The 14,975-nt window shown below is 34.3% G+C and overlaps 1 protein-coding gene across 1 annotated transcript; it reads left to right on the forward strand.

Annotated features, from left to right (window-relative positions):
• Positions 1-5,013: 5,013 nt before the first annotated feature.
• Positions 5,014-7,229, forward strand: LOC131073298 (endoglucanase 16-like). Its single transcript, XM_058009704.2, has 8 exons — positions 5,014-5,220; positions 5,338-5,550; positions 5,636-5,836; positions 5,976-6,053; positions 6,144-6,296; positions 6,388-6,496; positions 6,644-6,807; positions 6,882-7,229. The coding sequence occupies exons 1-8, from the start codon at positions 5,014-5,016 to the stop codon at positions 7,227-7,229; spliced, it is 1,473 nt and encodes a 490-aa protein (XP_057865687.2).
• The last annotated feature ends 7,746 nt before the right edge of the window (positions 7,230-14,975 follow it).

The raw sequence follows: 14,975 nt of genomic DNA on the forward strand, positions 1-14,975 counted from the left end.
GCCATTATCTATCAAGATTAACTCCAGATTGGGGAAGTGGATCCAACCTATAGAATATGAAAGTGTCCCTTTTGCATGTTTTCACTGCAAAAAATCGAGGCATAATTCTAGAAAATGCCCTCTACAGGTCGTCAAATAGAAAGAGAAGAAAGATAAGACAACGCAATGGAGAGCCAAAAAACCTTCTAAGCAACCGAAGATTACTGAAAAAGAAAAAAATGGCAGAAGAACCCCAAAGTGTTAGCATCCCTGATACCTTCAAGCAACATGGGAAAACTAACATGGAAAAACCCAAAAACTAGATGGTTGAAGAAGGGAAAGAGGATCAAACAGGAAAATACGAGAGAGAACGGAAAAACACCAATCAGGAGGAACAATGAAGTGATACTCTGGAAGATGGAGAAATACAGGTGGTGTTGCAAACCAAGGAGGAAGCGGATTTGAATTTAATTGTGGAAAACACTAACAGAGATGGCCCTAGATCCGACTATGAGGAAGCCTAGAGGTTTTTGATCCTTGGAGGGATCTTGTGTGATAAAATTTAATTCAAACCATGTGTGATAAGGGCTCAAAGAAGTCAGTCATCATACATTTTCTTGAATATATTTTTGGCCTATTAAGAGATCCCTCTTGAATTTATATAAAAAATAATACATTTTATTGAGAAGGGTCTAAATGAGCATGTAGAATTCCTCATAATTAAAAGAATATTTTAAAAGTGTAGCCAGATTGAGATATTCTCAATCCTATGTTGACGCAGTTGATGTAGAACCAGGTGATGCAGTGAATAAAAGAGTTTTGAAATTTGTGATGCCTCTGAAAAAGAAATCTGCTTAAAGAACAAACCTAGTTCATCGTCAAAGATATTACAGTTGTTTGATTCAAGACCTATTTCCATAGTATTATATACACCAACATAATGGGGCTTCCTCTTCAAACATTTCTTAGGGAAAATTCATCTATCCATCCCTTACCATTAAACAAGTCATGCTTTTTCACAACCCTTTAATTATCATGATCAATAGATATGAACCCGACCATGACATATAGAACACAAATGGAACAAAGATCCATAATTCTGAAGAAAATCAAATATATTAGATAGGAATACAAAAACAACCTGAGAAGGAAAAAAAGTTGAGGAACCTTTAGATTAAGAACCTCTTCGCCCACTATAATAATGATCGCCCTCTAGATTGTCGCACAATCCCACTTGAAGATGTACTTCATATGCTTCATTGTGTGGGACACATGAGTTGGAAACTCACAGTCAGTAAATGTAATTGAAATGCATTATTTCAAATGCTTATACTCTATTATTTCAACCAGCAGTAGACAAAGAGAACAAAGAGAAAAAAATGATGAAACAAAATGTTCATTTTTCCCTCCTAAATCCATCTCCTCAAATGCCACCCAAATCTACGGAAACAGTAAGCTCAAAATAGAAATGTAATCATACAAGTGAGGGATTTGAAGTAGATTGAAGTAATTATTTTCCTACTTTCTTAACCTTGCCAGTATCTGATCAAAACCTATTGCACATCGAAAAATCATTTCCATTTTTATGAGATGCGCTAGGAATGTACCACGATTTCCTAAGGAAAAGCAACTTGATAGTCAAATCAGAAAGAAGGAATTATAATCGGCCTTAAATGGTGTTACCAATATATATTTCCCACACTACTTGGTAATCTTGCACAAATGTTGGAAAGATGCCACCTCAGTCATGTTGAAGAACACTTTTCCTATGATGTGAGAAGAATGACAGTCTTTTAAATCTTCACTACCATGCTTCATCTGAATGTGTTGTGTCTTATGTCCGTTAAATATGATGCATGCGTCAGTTCGCCTGAAATAATCAGAACAAAATAAGGCTAATTAAATGGTTGTGACATGGCTAAGGGTGTCAATTCTTCATCCACGAGGATTTCTTCATAAATTAACAAAATTTCGCCCAAATTTAGCCAACATCCTTTATCGGCTAGGAAATCTTCTAATCCATTGGAAGATCCAAGTTTCCATCCAACCATCCTTATGATTGAAGGTTTTTGTCCTCACTGATGAGATAATGTAAAGCATTAGACAAATTCATCAAATCAATCATGCCTTTCTTCTTCCATCCAATCTCCCTATAAAGAACTCCAAGAAGCATCTAGAACATTAGGTCGTCTTAGCTGATTAAAATGTTAATTATACTTTGGAGAACTTTATTATAATAAAGTGATATATATATATATATATATATATAATTTAATTAAAATAATTACATTAAATCATCATTTAAATATTTTTAATAATTTTTACCACTTAATAAACGTAAATTTAATTATAAATGTCACGTAAGAATTGGGAACATTACACTTTTTTGTTTTCAATTGATTTTTCTTGATGATTCATATTGTCCTGCAAATCTTTTTGAGTGATACTCAACTACTAATTTCTTTGTTACTACTACTTCTAACTTTCTTAGAGGATTTTTTAGGACGAACCATTTCACTATTCAACTTTCACTATGATCCTTTGATATCATCACAAGTTGTGAAACTTGAACCAAGATATGTCTCTAAATTTCTTTCAAGAAGTGGGTTATCTCAATGGGAAAACCTTTTATCATCTATTTTGAAAATTAGCTTATCTCCAACCCAATGGAGAAATAGAAATAATGCAGGTATTATAAACTAGAAATAAGTTTCCTATTTAGACCATTCATATCAGTCTAATTCTAAATAATTGTCTTCTAAATTTACTTCATTTTTTATTCCCAGTTAGTGTCAACGTGTAATGTTCCCTTTTGGGATGATCCTAAATCTTTCCCTAAAATCAAATGTTCAATTAAAAATAAGAAATATAGAATATTAATTATAAATTTCCTTTCCAATGTAAACTTTGGTACTAACCCTACAAATATAGAATATAGAACTCCATTTCCCATAATCAACCATAATAGGGGTTGGAGAAGAAGCACGATAAGACACCTGGAACAGTCACCATAACTAAGCCCAAGAGTGTGGAGCATCTAACGAGGAAAACATGATACCTTGGCCCCAAGTGGCAGGAACGCTTCTCCATCCAACATGAGGTAAGCTACTTAAAAGGAGGACTTGTATCAACTCTCCAAACTGTGGTTGCACAATAGGGTTCCTGGAATGTTCGCCATAATTAAGACCAATGGCATGTAGCTCTATTCTTGGGTGTGAGAAAGTTACAATCACATGGGGAGGGGGGGGGGGGGGGGGGGTGGTGGGCAACATTTTCTTGTTCAATGCACCTTGTATGTCTTATTAAAAAAGAATACACAAGTGTGAGACATCTATGATAGGAGAGGAATCACTGTATTCTTCATAATTATGAAAGGTAGTGATGATGACCTCTTGTCCTAGTTTATGAATAGCATGAAAAGTGGGAGATTTATGGTGGGTGGTATCAATTTAGAGGTTTCAGAAGAGATTATTGTCCGAGTGATTGCGTTGAAGTGTGATGGAAAAAAAGTCTCTCGAATAAGTAAACAAATTCTTATGAGGAGTGCATTTCAATGTTTCTAGAGAATGGTGAGGGACTAAAGAGACACTAGAATCGATTTAGAAAAGAAAACATTTCATTATTGTGAGGATCCATTACCTACCATATGATAAAGTACTTCATATTGGAGGGACAATTTGTAACAATCCACAGGTACAATTTCCCCATTCTTAATCACTTAAGACATAATAAGCTTGTTAGTTATCCATTATTTTTATTTTCTTCCCTGGACAAGTGTTTTTTTAAAGATTTTTACCCGCCCTTATATAAGGGCTTCATTTATACCATTTACAATTACTGCTTGGATAAAACCCCACTCTCAACCCCACTGCACCGTATAATTCTCCTAATGATCATGACCAGAAGCCTCCTCATCCTAGTAGTTCCAAAAGGAAATTTTCCTCTAAAGATGAAAGACGCATCTCTCTCCCACGCCATTTTATTTGGATGTCTAATGGTTTGGGGTCATTCCTTACTTAATCTAATAAAAAACAACTAGAAACCATAGAAGATTGAGGAAACCAACATGCGAGCACTAGAGAAACTAAGATTGATCTAACAATAGTAGGTCTTATATGGCCTACCACTCCTTATTGAGAAACTCTTGTTTTACTTCAAATGACTTTTCACTACGGAAGAGGCTTGAACCAGCCACTGCAAGCAAAGGAGGATACAAGTAGGGAGTGTCCTCTAAATGGCTTTTCTTTTTTTGAACTAGAGTGGTGAGAACTATGATGAGGCTAAAGACCAGCTTATTGCAACTTTCATTTCTCTTTTCTCTTATGCAACTCCTATTGAAAATATTGAATGATAATGACTATACTATTGACAAATACCTTACAATAAACAATTAAATTCAGATTGTATTTTTTAAAGTATAGTATAACATCATGTAAACCAAAAATATTTTTCCAATACTTGATACAAATATATAATACAATAATTACTTACTACACGTATGTATATTATATTAAAGCATTAATCCTAAAACCGAATTTTAACAATAGTATTATATCTTAAATCAAACTACAAACTTTCACCTGCCTTAGCCTGTAATTAGAATCGTTTTCTCCCTTACCATTCATCAACGAACAACGATAATTACTAACGGTAGCATTGCGGTGCAGACGGAAAATAATACAAATCAAAACAAATGCTAAAACTTATAATTCTTGTGAACAAGAACAAATCAAAATTGAAGGTAAAACGTATATATCTTGTGAAACGTATAATTCTTGTGAACAACAATCGAAAAAAAGACAAATGATATAAGGCATCAACCTGATTTCTCGTATTAACTGTTTGAGGTGCTGAGTATTTATCGTTTATTTTGTGGTGTCCCATGCTCTAAATCTTGCAGTTCCCATGCATTACTCAGCAACAGAAACTCATACACAGTCCTCGTTATAAATACTAGCTTTATACCACGACTAACAAGTCTATAAATTTAGCGCACAATTCTAAATTGCATATCAAAGAAAGAAGAGAATCCATATGGCCAAGGCAATGGAAGCGCTTTTGGCAGTGGTGTTGTTGCTGTTTTGTGGTGAGTGGCAGGTGGTTCGTGGAGAATTCGATTACAGAGATGCTCTATCTAAGTCTATCCTCTTTCTAGAGGCCCAACGATCCGGTAAACTCCCACAATCCCAGCGAGTAAAGTGGAGAGGAGATTCTGGCCTCACAGATGGGAAGTTGCAAAACGTAAGTAGAAGCAGAAATAAATCCCTATTCAATTTATTTAGAAATAAAAATAGAAGTGGATCATACTATCATTCCAAATTGACTCCATACAAAATTTTATGTGCAACTCAACTGCAGGTTGATTTAGCTGGGGGTTACTACGATGCAGGCGATAACGTGAAATATGGGCTTCCCATGGCATTCACTATCACCACACTCGCTTGGGGCACACTGGATTATGGGAAAGAGTTGAAAGCTGCAGGAGAGATTCAGAATGCAAGGGACGCTATTAGATGGGGAACTGACTACTTTCTCAAGGCTAGTGCAACTCCAAATGAATTATGGGTTCAGGTAAAGAAATCTAATCTAAAATATTCAGCATTCATTCTTCAAGATTATGAAAAACTGACGAGGTTGATCTTGATGCATGAAATAGGTGGGTGATCCCCAGGCAGACCATAATTGTTGGGAGCGTCCAGAAGATATGGACACTCCTCGATCTCTTTACAAGATTGATAAAGACACCCCTGGATCAGAAATTGCAGCAGAAACGGCCGCAGCCTTGGCTGCCTCCTCCATTGTTTTCAGATTCACAAACCCTCGTTACTCACACCTTCTCCTCCAACGTTCTCAATCGGTATGTTTGGGTGCTCAAGTAAAATAGAAAACATAGCTGTTAACTAACACAGCAAAATCAACAAGTTTCATCCATCCATTTTGAGAAAAACCTTATACATCCATCTTCTTTCTAACCGGCCATTCATGTTTCCCTTCAGCTCTTCAGCTTTGCCGATCGATACAAGGGCACCTACGGAGGAGAGTGTCCATTTTATTGCTCTGTTTCAGGCTACAATGTAAGAAGACTTTGGTTTTCTCTTAACATATGCACTTGTAACCAGAATTTGGTTTTCTTTTAACATATGCACTTGTAAATATGATCTCAGGACGAGCTTCTATGGGCTGCATCTTGGCTATACAGAGCTACCAAATCCTCATATTATTCCAACTATATTATCCAGCACGACGATGTAAAGGCATATGTTAATGAATTCAACTGGGACCTCAAATATGCTGGAGTTCAAGTGCTTCTAACAGACGTAAGCGTAGACTGATTGGTGCAATTTTTTAAATAAAATGTAATATAAACATACTCTAGCTTAAAGCTAACTTATGCACTTCACCAACCAGTTATATTTCCAAGGGGAAGCTCAATTCTCAGCCTATAGAAGTAATGCAGAACGCTTTGTTTGTTCACTTCTTCCAGGCAGTCCCATTCGTTCTGTTAAAACCACCCCAGGTGAACTCTCTATCTCTTCACCAGTACCACTAACAATCAATCCTTTTTCTAGTCACAACCATATAAATCCTCTGTTACTACTCCTCTTCTAATCATAGCCCTCAAAATTCTCTTAGTGATATCTGTAATACAATTCTTTTGTTACAGGAGGTTTGTTGTATGTTAGAGATGGCGCCAACACTCAATATGTTACCAGTGCTGCTTTTTTGATGGCAAGATACAGTGATTTACTATCAGCTAAGAAGCGAACATTGTCATGCGGCAACACTCTCTTTAAACCCAACGACGTTATGGGCTTCGCAAAGCTACAAGTAAGCACACTACATTATCTGTTTTTGTATTTTGGAGCATACAATATAACGAATCCTAATCATATCCTTTGCAGATTGATTATTTATTAGGAAGGAATCCTCTGGGCATTTCATATATGGTAGGATACGGTTCCAAATATCCAAGGCAACCACATCACAGAGGAGCATCTGTAGTTTCCATTCATCAACAACCAAGGAAGATCAAATGCATTGAAGGTTTTATGAACTGGTTTCACAAAGATTCTTCCAATCCAAACACACTAATTGGGGCAATAGTGGGGGGCCCAGATAAATATGATCGTTTTGTAGACCTCAGGACCAAATCTAGCATGCTTGAACCTACAACATACATAAATTCTCCTCTTGTGGGTGTTCTTGCAAAATTGTACAGAATGACATGCAAAACTAACAGGCAGTGTTGATTTTCTTGGACATCAAAGAACTAGGAAAAATCTTTCCATCAATCATTGGAAATGACAGATTATGTTGCACTAGAGTATTTACAATTGTGGGAGGCTATATGAGAAAAGGCCCCCAAGATGAATCATGTCATTATTAACACAATAAAAATTATTATTTTCAAGTTACAGCTTTTATGTTGGTTCTAAAGTAAAAAATATATAAATCTATTTATGTTAGAATTAGAATTGAATATTATTAATAGTTTATGTTTTAATATAATAAAAAAGTGATATTATTAATTTTTTTGTTATGCTGATAGGTATTATACAATTTCATTAGGGGTAGTTAGAATTTGTATACATACAAATTTCTCCTTAAATCACATGGATGAACAATAATCATGGTCATTATTACTTGATTATGAAACTAGTTTACTTTTTAATATTGTTACAATTATTAATATGAAATTTAATATTGTTAAAATTGCTAAATTGAAATGTGTAATGTGCTCAAAGGTGTGATATGATTATATTAAGGATGGTGATAACTTGTGCACATACAAACTTTTTCTTAAATTACATTCATCAACAATAACCATTGTCATCAATTAATTATAATACTTTCACCCTCTAAAAAATGGAAATCCCCCATCCCATGTCTTCATTATTATACATGAGCCAAATTTATTTGTTGGATTGTACATTGTCTCTCACATTATTATACATCAACCAATTTATTTGTTGCATTGTACATTGTCTCTCGCACTTTTTTATCACAAATTCATAGGTGCTCAATGAAGCCGTGCCTATTTACTCTAAAGCATATTTTCTAAACAATTTAATTCACTCATCTCACTATTTCTTTTAAATACAAGTAATAATAACTCAATGTGACAATAATTCTCGCAACAATAATATATTAATGAATAAAAACTCAATCGCCAATAAGTTGAAAACAGCAATTATGCTTTTACCATGAGCCCAAGTACCTTGGAAAGAAATAATAAAGCAATAAATAAAATGCATCATTCACATTATAGCCATCAACAAATGGCTGAAGAGAGAAACCCTTCACGCCGATGTGCAATTGGTTATGTAGCTTTTGAATACCACATTATTTTATTTTTCTAAAGAAAATATGATGTTTTATTTTCATTTTATATTTTCTTCCCCTACAAGTTCCCATTCATTCACCTGGCAATATATTGATTTACTTCTTATGATTTTGATTTTTTTTTAAATAATTGTTTACAATTTTATATTTATAGGTAATTCTTTTATTGACAAGTTGTGGAATGAGGGCCCACTCATATAAAAAATGGCATATAAAATAGAGAGTGAAATCTAATTGAAAAATGAGGAGAAAAGAAGAGGAAGAAGACAGAGGAAGTTGACAAAGTTTAAGTTTGCTAAAACATATTAACAAACCATCCTTCCAAAATTTGACTAAAAGTAACTTTGCTTTAATGTCAAAGGACAAAAAGACTTCACTATTTTTCTTTAATTTTCTCTTGGTAAGGAGTGCTTGAGAGATCCACTAAGAGGCCTTTCAAATAGAGGCTTGGGATTCCATTTTATATTTTTCAACCCTGGATTTCATACTTGGTCACTTATCAAGTTTACCAATGTTTAATCAAAATCGTACTCTTAGTCTAGCGTGATATTCGTGATGTTAGGGCAAATAAATTCATCTTAATGGTCCAAAAATTCATTCAGAAAACAAATGCGCTACTTACATGAAACATGAAGGAGATCCTCATCTTCAAAAGGATGGAATTTTTCCTATTGAGAAATATCCTTACTTTTAGAGGTTTGATGATTGCACTGGAAAGTCACCAAACAACACAATTCTACAGCACAAGAGAGAACTATATTCATAGAAATAACCCCAACAACCATAGTAATAAAGGAATTTTGCAAGGAATAATTTAATAAAATCCAATTGTTTTGTCAAAATAAGTCAAGATTAGAGCTACCATTTTTGTAAATCCCTTTCTGGAGGTCACCAATATAAAGATTTGATATATATTTTGTATTGCAGCCCATAATTTTGAGCCCCATTTATTAAATCTAAAACAACGCTCTGAAAGACCATAACGACTAGTATGCTGAAACCATGCACCATATAAAATTTAATTCCAACCATGTGTGATAAGGGCTCAAAGAAGTTAGCCATCATGCATTTTCTTGAATATATTTTTGCCCTATTAAGAGATCCCTCTTTAATTTCTATAAAAAATAATACACTTTATTGAGAAGGGTCTAAATGAGCATGTATAATTCCTCATAATTAAAAGAATATTTTAAAAGTGTAGCCAAATTGAGATATTCTCGATCCTATGTTGACGCAGTTGATGTAGAACCAAGTGATGACGTGAATAAAAGAGTTCTGAAATTTGGGATGCCTCTGAAGAAGGAATCTGCTCAAAGAACAAACTTGGTTCATTGTCAAAGATCTTACAGTTGTTTGATTCAAGACCTATTTTCATAGTATTATCTAGACTAACATAATGGGGCTTCTTCAAAAGAAAAATTTAGGGAAAATACATCTATCCATCCCTTACCTTTAAACAAGTCATGCTTTTTCACAACCCTTTCAATATCATGATCAGTAGATACAAACCCGTACCTGACATATAGAACACAAATGGAACAGAGATCCATAATTCTGAAGCAAATCAAATGCATTAGATAGGAATACAAAAACAACCTAAGAAGGAAAAAAAAATTGAGGAGCCTTCAGGTTAAGAACCTCTTCGCCCACTATAATAATGATCGCCCGCTAGATTGTCGCACAATCCCACTTGAAGATGTACTTCATATGCTTCGTTGTGTAGGACACATATGTTGGAAACTCACAGTTAGTAAATGTAACTCAAATGCATCAGTTCAAAGGATTATACTCTATTATTTCAACCACTAGTAGACATAGAGAACAAAGAGAAAAAAATGATGAAACAAAATGTTCATTTTTCCCTCCTAAATCCATCTCCTCAAATGCCACCCAAATCTACGGAAACAGTAAGCTCAAAATAGAAATGTAATCATACAAGTGAGGTATTTGAAGTAGATTGAAGTAATTATTTTCTTACTTTCTTAACCTTTCCAGTGTCTAATCAAAACCTATTGCACATCAAAAAATCATTTCTATTTTAATGAGATGCGCTAGAAAAGTACCATGATTTCCTAAGGAAAAGTCACTTGACACTCAAATCAAAAAAAAGGAATTATAATCGACCTTAAATGGTGTTACTAATATATACATACATACATACATACATATATCTGTGTGTGTGTTTGTGTGTACGTGCGTGCACGCATGTACATACATACATATATATATATATATATATATATATATATATATATATATATATATATATATATATATATATATATATATATATATATATATATATATATATATATATATATATATATATATATGTATGTATGTATACATATACATATATACATATATATACATATATGTATGTATATAATCACTGTATAATAAAACAAATAATTAATTTCTTTAAAGTTTCATCCAATTTGTCATCCCATTATGGAGGCGAGATGTGGGCATATAAGGAAAGAAAGTAGACAAATGGTCCATTCAAGTTAAGCTAGGAGGTCAAATGACAAATGTACTTTCAAGTCCTTGAACTTAATGGATAGGCTCAAGGAGCCTTATATGATCTCTCGTGGGCTTCATAGCATGGATGAGTCATTGGGTAAATCCTCAAAGAAAACTCACATGTATTTATAATTATTAGGATTATGATTAGAATTGTCTTTATAACTTGTTGGACTATATGTGTATCTTTTGATAACAAATTTGATTGCAAGTTATAAATCAAGACACTAAGTTGACAAATCTCTATTTCCAACACAATCCCAACACTTGTTCAGAATTTTAGGGACAATCAAATAGAGTCCTAATAGAAATTAGTGATTCTCATGATAGCAACAAAATAGTGGAAGATGACCAAAAAGAGGGCACAATAAAGTAGGTCAACCTTTGGAGACTCAATGTTTAACCAATTTCATTTGGATTGACCTGAAAACTCTTTCACAAAAGGATGCTTTTCCATAATTTCCAAGATAATAATCCTAGAGTCAAGTTTCCAAAACATTTCTTAGATACAATCATCATAGATCTTAAAATCAAGAGGCTCAAAAGGAAAGGTGACCTTAATATCCCTAAGAGATAAAAGGTAGGGTTGATTTCCAGTTCTAATGAAGGGTAGGAAAAGTGAGAGAAAGAGGAATGTTCTCCCCATACATATAAGGAGGACACACAACCTCAACTTTATAATTTAACCATATGTCTAATGTGGGCTATTTTATAAATTTGGGATTCTAAAAAACACTATATATCTAATAAGGCTTCGAAACATTTTTTTAGTGTTGTGTATCAATATAGATGTAAAGGCTCCTTTACCAAAAGGGAGACTCTAGAGAGGTAGCTTGAGCTAAGGGTAGAAACATAGAACTAGAGTCCTTGTATTTTTGTTAGGGGGAACACAAATATTTAGATCGACCTCTCTGTGATCATTCCAATCTAACCATATTATTCTATAAAAATGGAAAATGCACGACAAGATTGTTTCCCGCAAGGAATTAGTAATTGTGTCAAGTAATAATTCATCAAAGATGCAACTATTGTGGACAACAGATAATGAGTCCACAATCATTTCCATGTGATTTCACTGCCTTAAATTCAACTCATTTCACTCTTACCCTTACGTTATTTACTCCTTAACACCCTATTGATTTTTTATTTTTTTAGGTCTTTCCCTACATAACAAATCCATTATTTCAATGACTGAAATTTCCTACATTAGCCACTGTTGACCACCCTATACAAAACACCTTTTCCCTCTCAATGTCATTTTCCCTAATTCATTTTTCATTTATAATATTGCACTCGTCATTGACCAGCTTACACTTGGCAATGCATATTAAAAATTGATTTTTTTTTTTGGATTGGCTAGAACCTTTGAATATATCTCTAATATTAGAAAGCCACATAAGTCAACCACATGTATAGTCAAACTGAGACAATAGTGAGAGACAAAAAATATGTAAATAAATAGCTTAATGCATTAACTCAATGAAATATTTAACTTAATAAGATATAAATTTAAATTGAAATATTTTTTGTCATCTAGAATAGAAAGTTTTCTATCTAGGATAGAGACATGTGATGACCATACAAGATAGCACACAGGAACAAATCATATAAAAAGTACATAGTATTCACAAGTAAGGTTATCTAGAAAAAATATCTACACTAACACCCTCCATGCACAACTAGGTGGATACAAAGAGATTAGGGTCTTGAAAAGTACAAAGAAACCCTAACAAAGTTGTTAAAGAGAAATGACCTAGTGGGAAAGACTTCCCATTGATGTGGAAAGAGGATGGAAGCAGATTAACTCCATAATATGTTAATGAAAAAGTCTTGAATATTCATGCCTACCTTGATGTTGATCTTGAGTTATGACTAAAACTGATATATGGTAACAAGTACCACAAAGATTCAAGCACACTAACCATAATGAATGACCCTCAAACTAACATGTGACATGATGCAAATGAAATGACATATTCAAGATCATTAACCAAATGCTCTAAATATGAGATGTTATCTCAAATGTACTAAAATGTGTGATGTTATGAGTATGATGTGCTCAAGAAAAACTAAATAATCTAGATACAATTCATGCAAGTTGTCATCAAGAAGAAGATGATATGCAATTAAACTTTTTATGCATGAATCTTCTCTAGGATGGAACATTATTGAAGTTCAATTATTACAATACCCTCGAACCACACTTGACTTAGTACTTTATCATATTCATTTCCTCGATTAGCACTAACAATTTTTAAAATAATCTCTATAGTCAAATGGGATAAATGAAGCATGCAAAAAACAAGTAGAACATACAATTACCAAGAATGAAAAGAAGCTTATAGTATGCAAAAACAAAATCCTTCTGGTCTTTACAACACGTATAGGAAACTAATCTAAACAATACATATGGGCTGCATAAGAATAAAAGGGCTTGTAGCACAACTAGCATCTCCAATTACTTGCATGATGGTTTTCGTGTCCTCTTCCTAAACCAATCATGACAGCTATATGAATTGGAACCTCAATACAATTTAACCCCAAATGCTTGATCTATGATATATCATAGCTCCAAATAAGAAATCATACAAGATAGAAGGAACACACATCTACCTTCCAATGTTTAATTTCACAGCTTACTAGATACCTCATAACAAGGTTAAAATAGGTGCAAACACCTCTAAAATTAGTTTATCGCAATAACATGTTATTGGGAAAAACTAATTTAGAGGTGTTTGCACATATTTCAACAAGTTATTGGACTAAACTACTTTTTATGATGTTTGAACCTATTTCGACCTTCTTTTCTACTATCTAGTAAGCTATGAAATTAAACATTGGAAGGTAGATGTGGTTTCCTTATCTTTATAAACTCCTCCATCTTGATGATGGATGATGGAGTATAATCTAAAATGTTGATGTGAAAAATATCTCACACAATTGAAATATAAATTGTGATATATAGTGAGATCACTCTTAGAAACAACAAACTAGTGCACGGTTCTCTTTCAATTAATCCCCCATGGTGTGTTCAACAATTTGTATCAAAGTAAAAATTAGAGAGCGATGCGGGACCGGGAGAAGGGAGAGACTTTGAATTTGAAATTAGGACTAGGCGGGAAACCCTGCAATGGACAAGCAAACCAGGGGGAGGGCGGAAAGGATGGATCTCAGGACTGCCTGATTCCTCTGAGCCAAATGGAAAGGACCTAGTGGATGGGAACCCAAAAGCTGGTGACAAGCTTCTCGATCCTGATGGGGGGGATGGAGCATCATGTGCTAGACACAGCCCAAGGAAGGGACCTATTTGTAGGGACAACGGTCGGTCATAGACGTCTCTATTCGGTGTCAAACCGAGTGGAAAGTCCTCGCTACTCCCAGTTCATAATATCTCAGAACCAGAAAAGGGTAGATCTTCTATTGCAGTTCCAGACCCAGTAATTGAGCATAACATTAGCCTTATGGCAATGACTCGGGTTGGAAAAATTTTGTGCCCGACGCTGAATATTGATGTTGTCGGGACATTTGTGAAACATAAATGGACGCATAAAGGTCAAGTGGAGATAACGGCTATATCCAAAGGTGCGTTATTGATGCCATTTTCATGTGAAGAAGACATGTTGAGGGTGCTTTGTGATGGTCCTTGCTTGATTGGAAAATCTACGCTTGCACAAAATGGTCGCCTAAGATGGACCTAAATGAGTTTTTTTTTGTACAAGCTCCTGTTTGGGTCAGATTGTCGAGCCTTCCTCTAGAGTTATGGGTTGAGGATGTTTTAAAGGAATCGCTAGTTCCTTTTGGGAACTCTTATCTATGGATCCTATCACAATAGCTAGAAGAATACTTACCTTTGCAAGGATTTGTATGGGAGTTATGCAAGGCACGAATATGCCATTATCTATCAAGATTAACTCCAGATTGGGGAAGTGGATCCAACCTATAGAATATGAAAGTGTCCCTTTTGCATGTTTTCACTGCAAAAAATCGAGGCATAATTCTAGAAAATGCCCTCTACAGGTTGTCAAATAGAAAGAGAAGAAAGATAAGACAACGCAATGGAGAGCCAAAAAACCTTCTAAGCAACCGAAGATTGCTGAAAAAGAAAAAAATGGCAGAAGAACCCCAAAGTG

The sequence above is a fragment of the Cryptomeria japonica genome, unplaced genomic scaffold (genome assembly GCF_030272615.1).
Source record: "Cryptomeria japonica unplaced genomic scaffold, Sugi_1.0 HiC_scaffold_187, whole genome shotgun sequence".
Taxonomy (NCBI): Eukaryota; Viridiplantae; Streptophyta; class Pinopsida; order Cupressales; family Cupressaceae; genus Cryptomeria; species Cryptomeria japonica.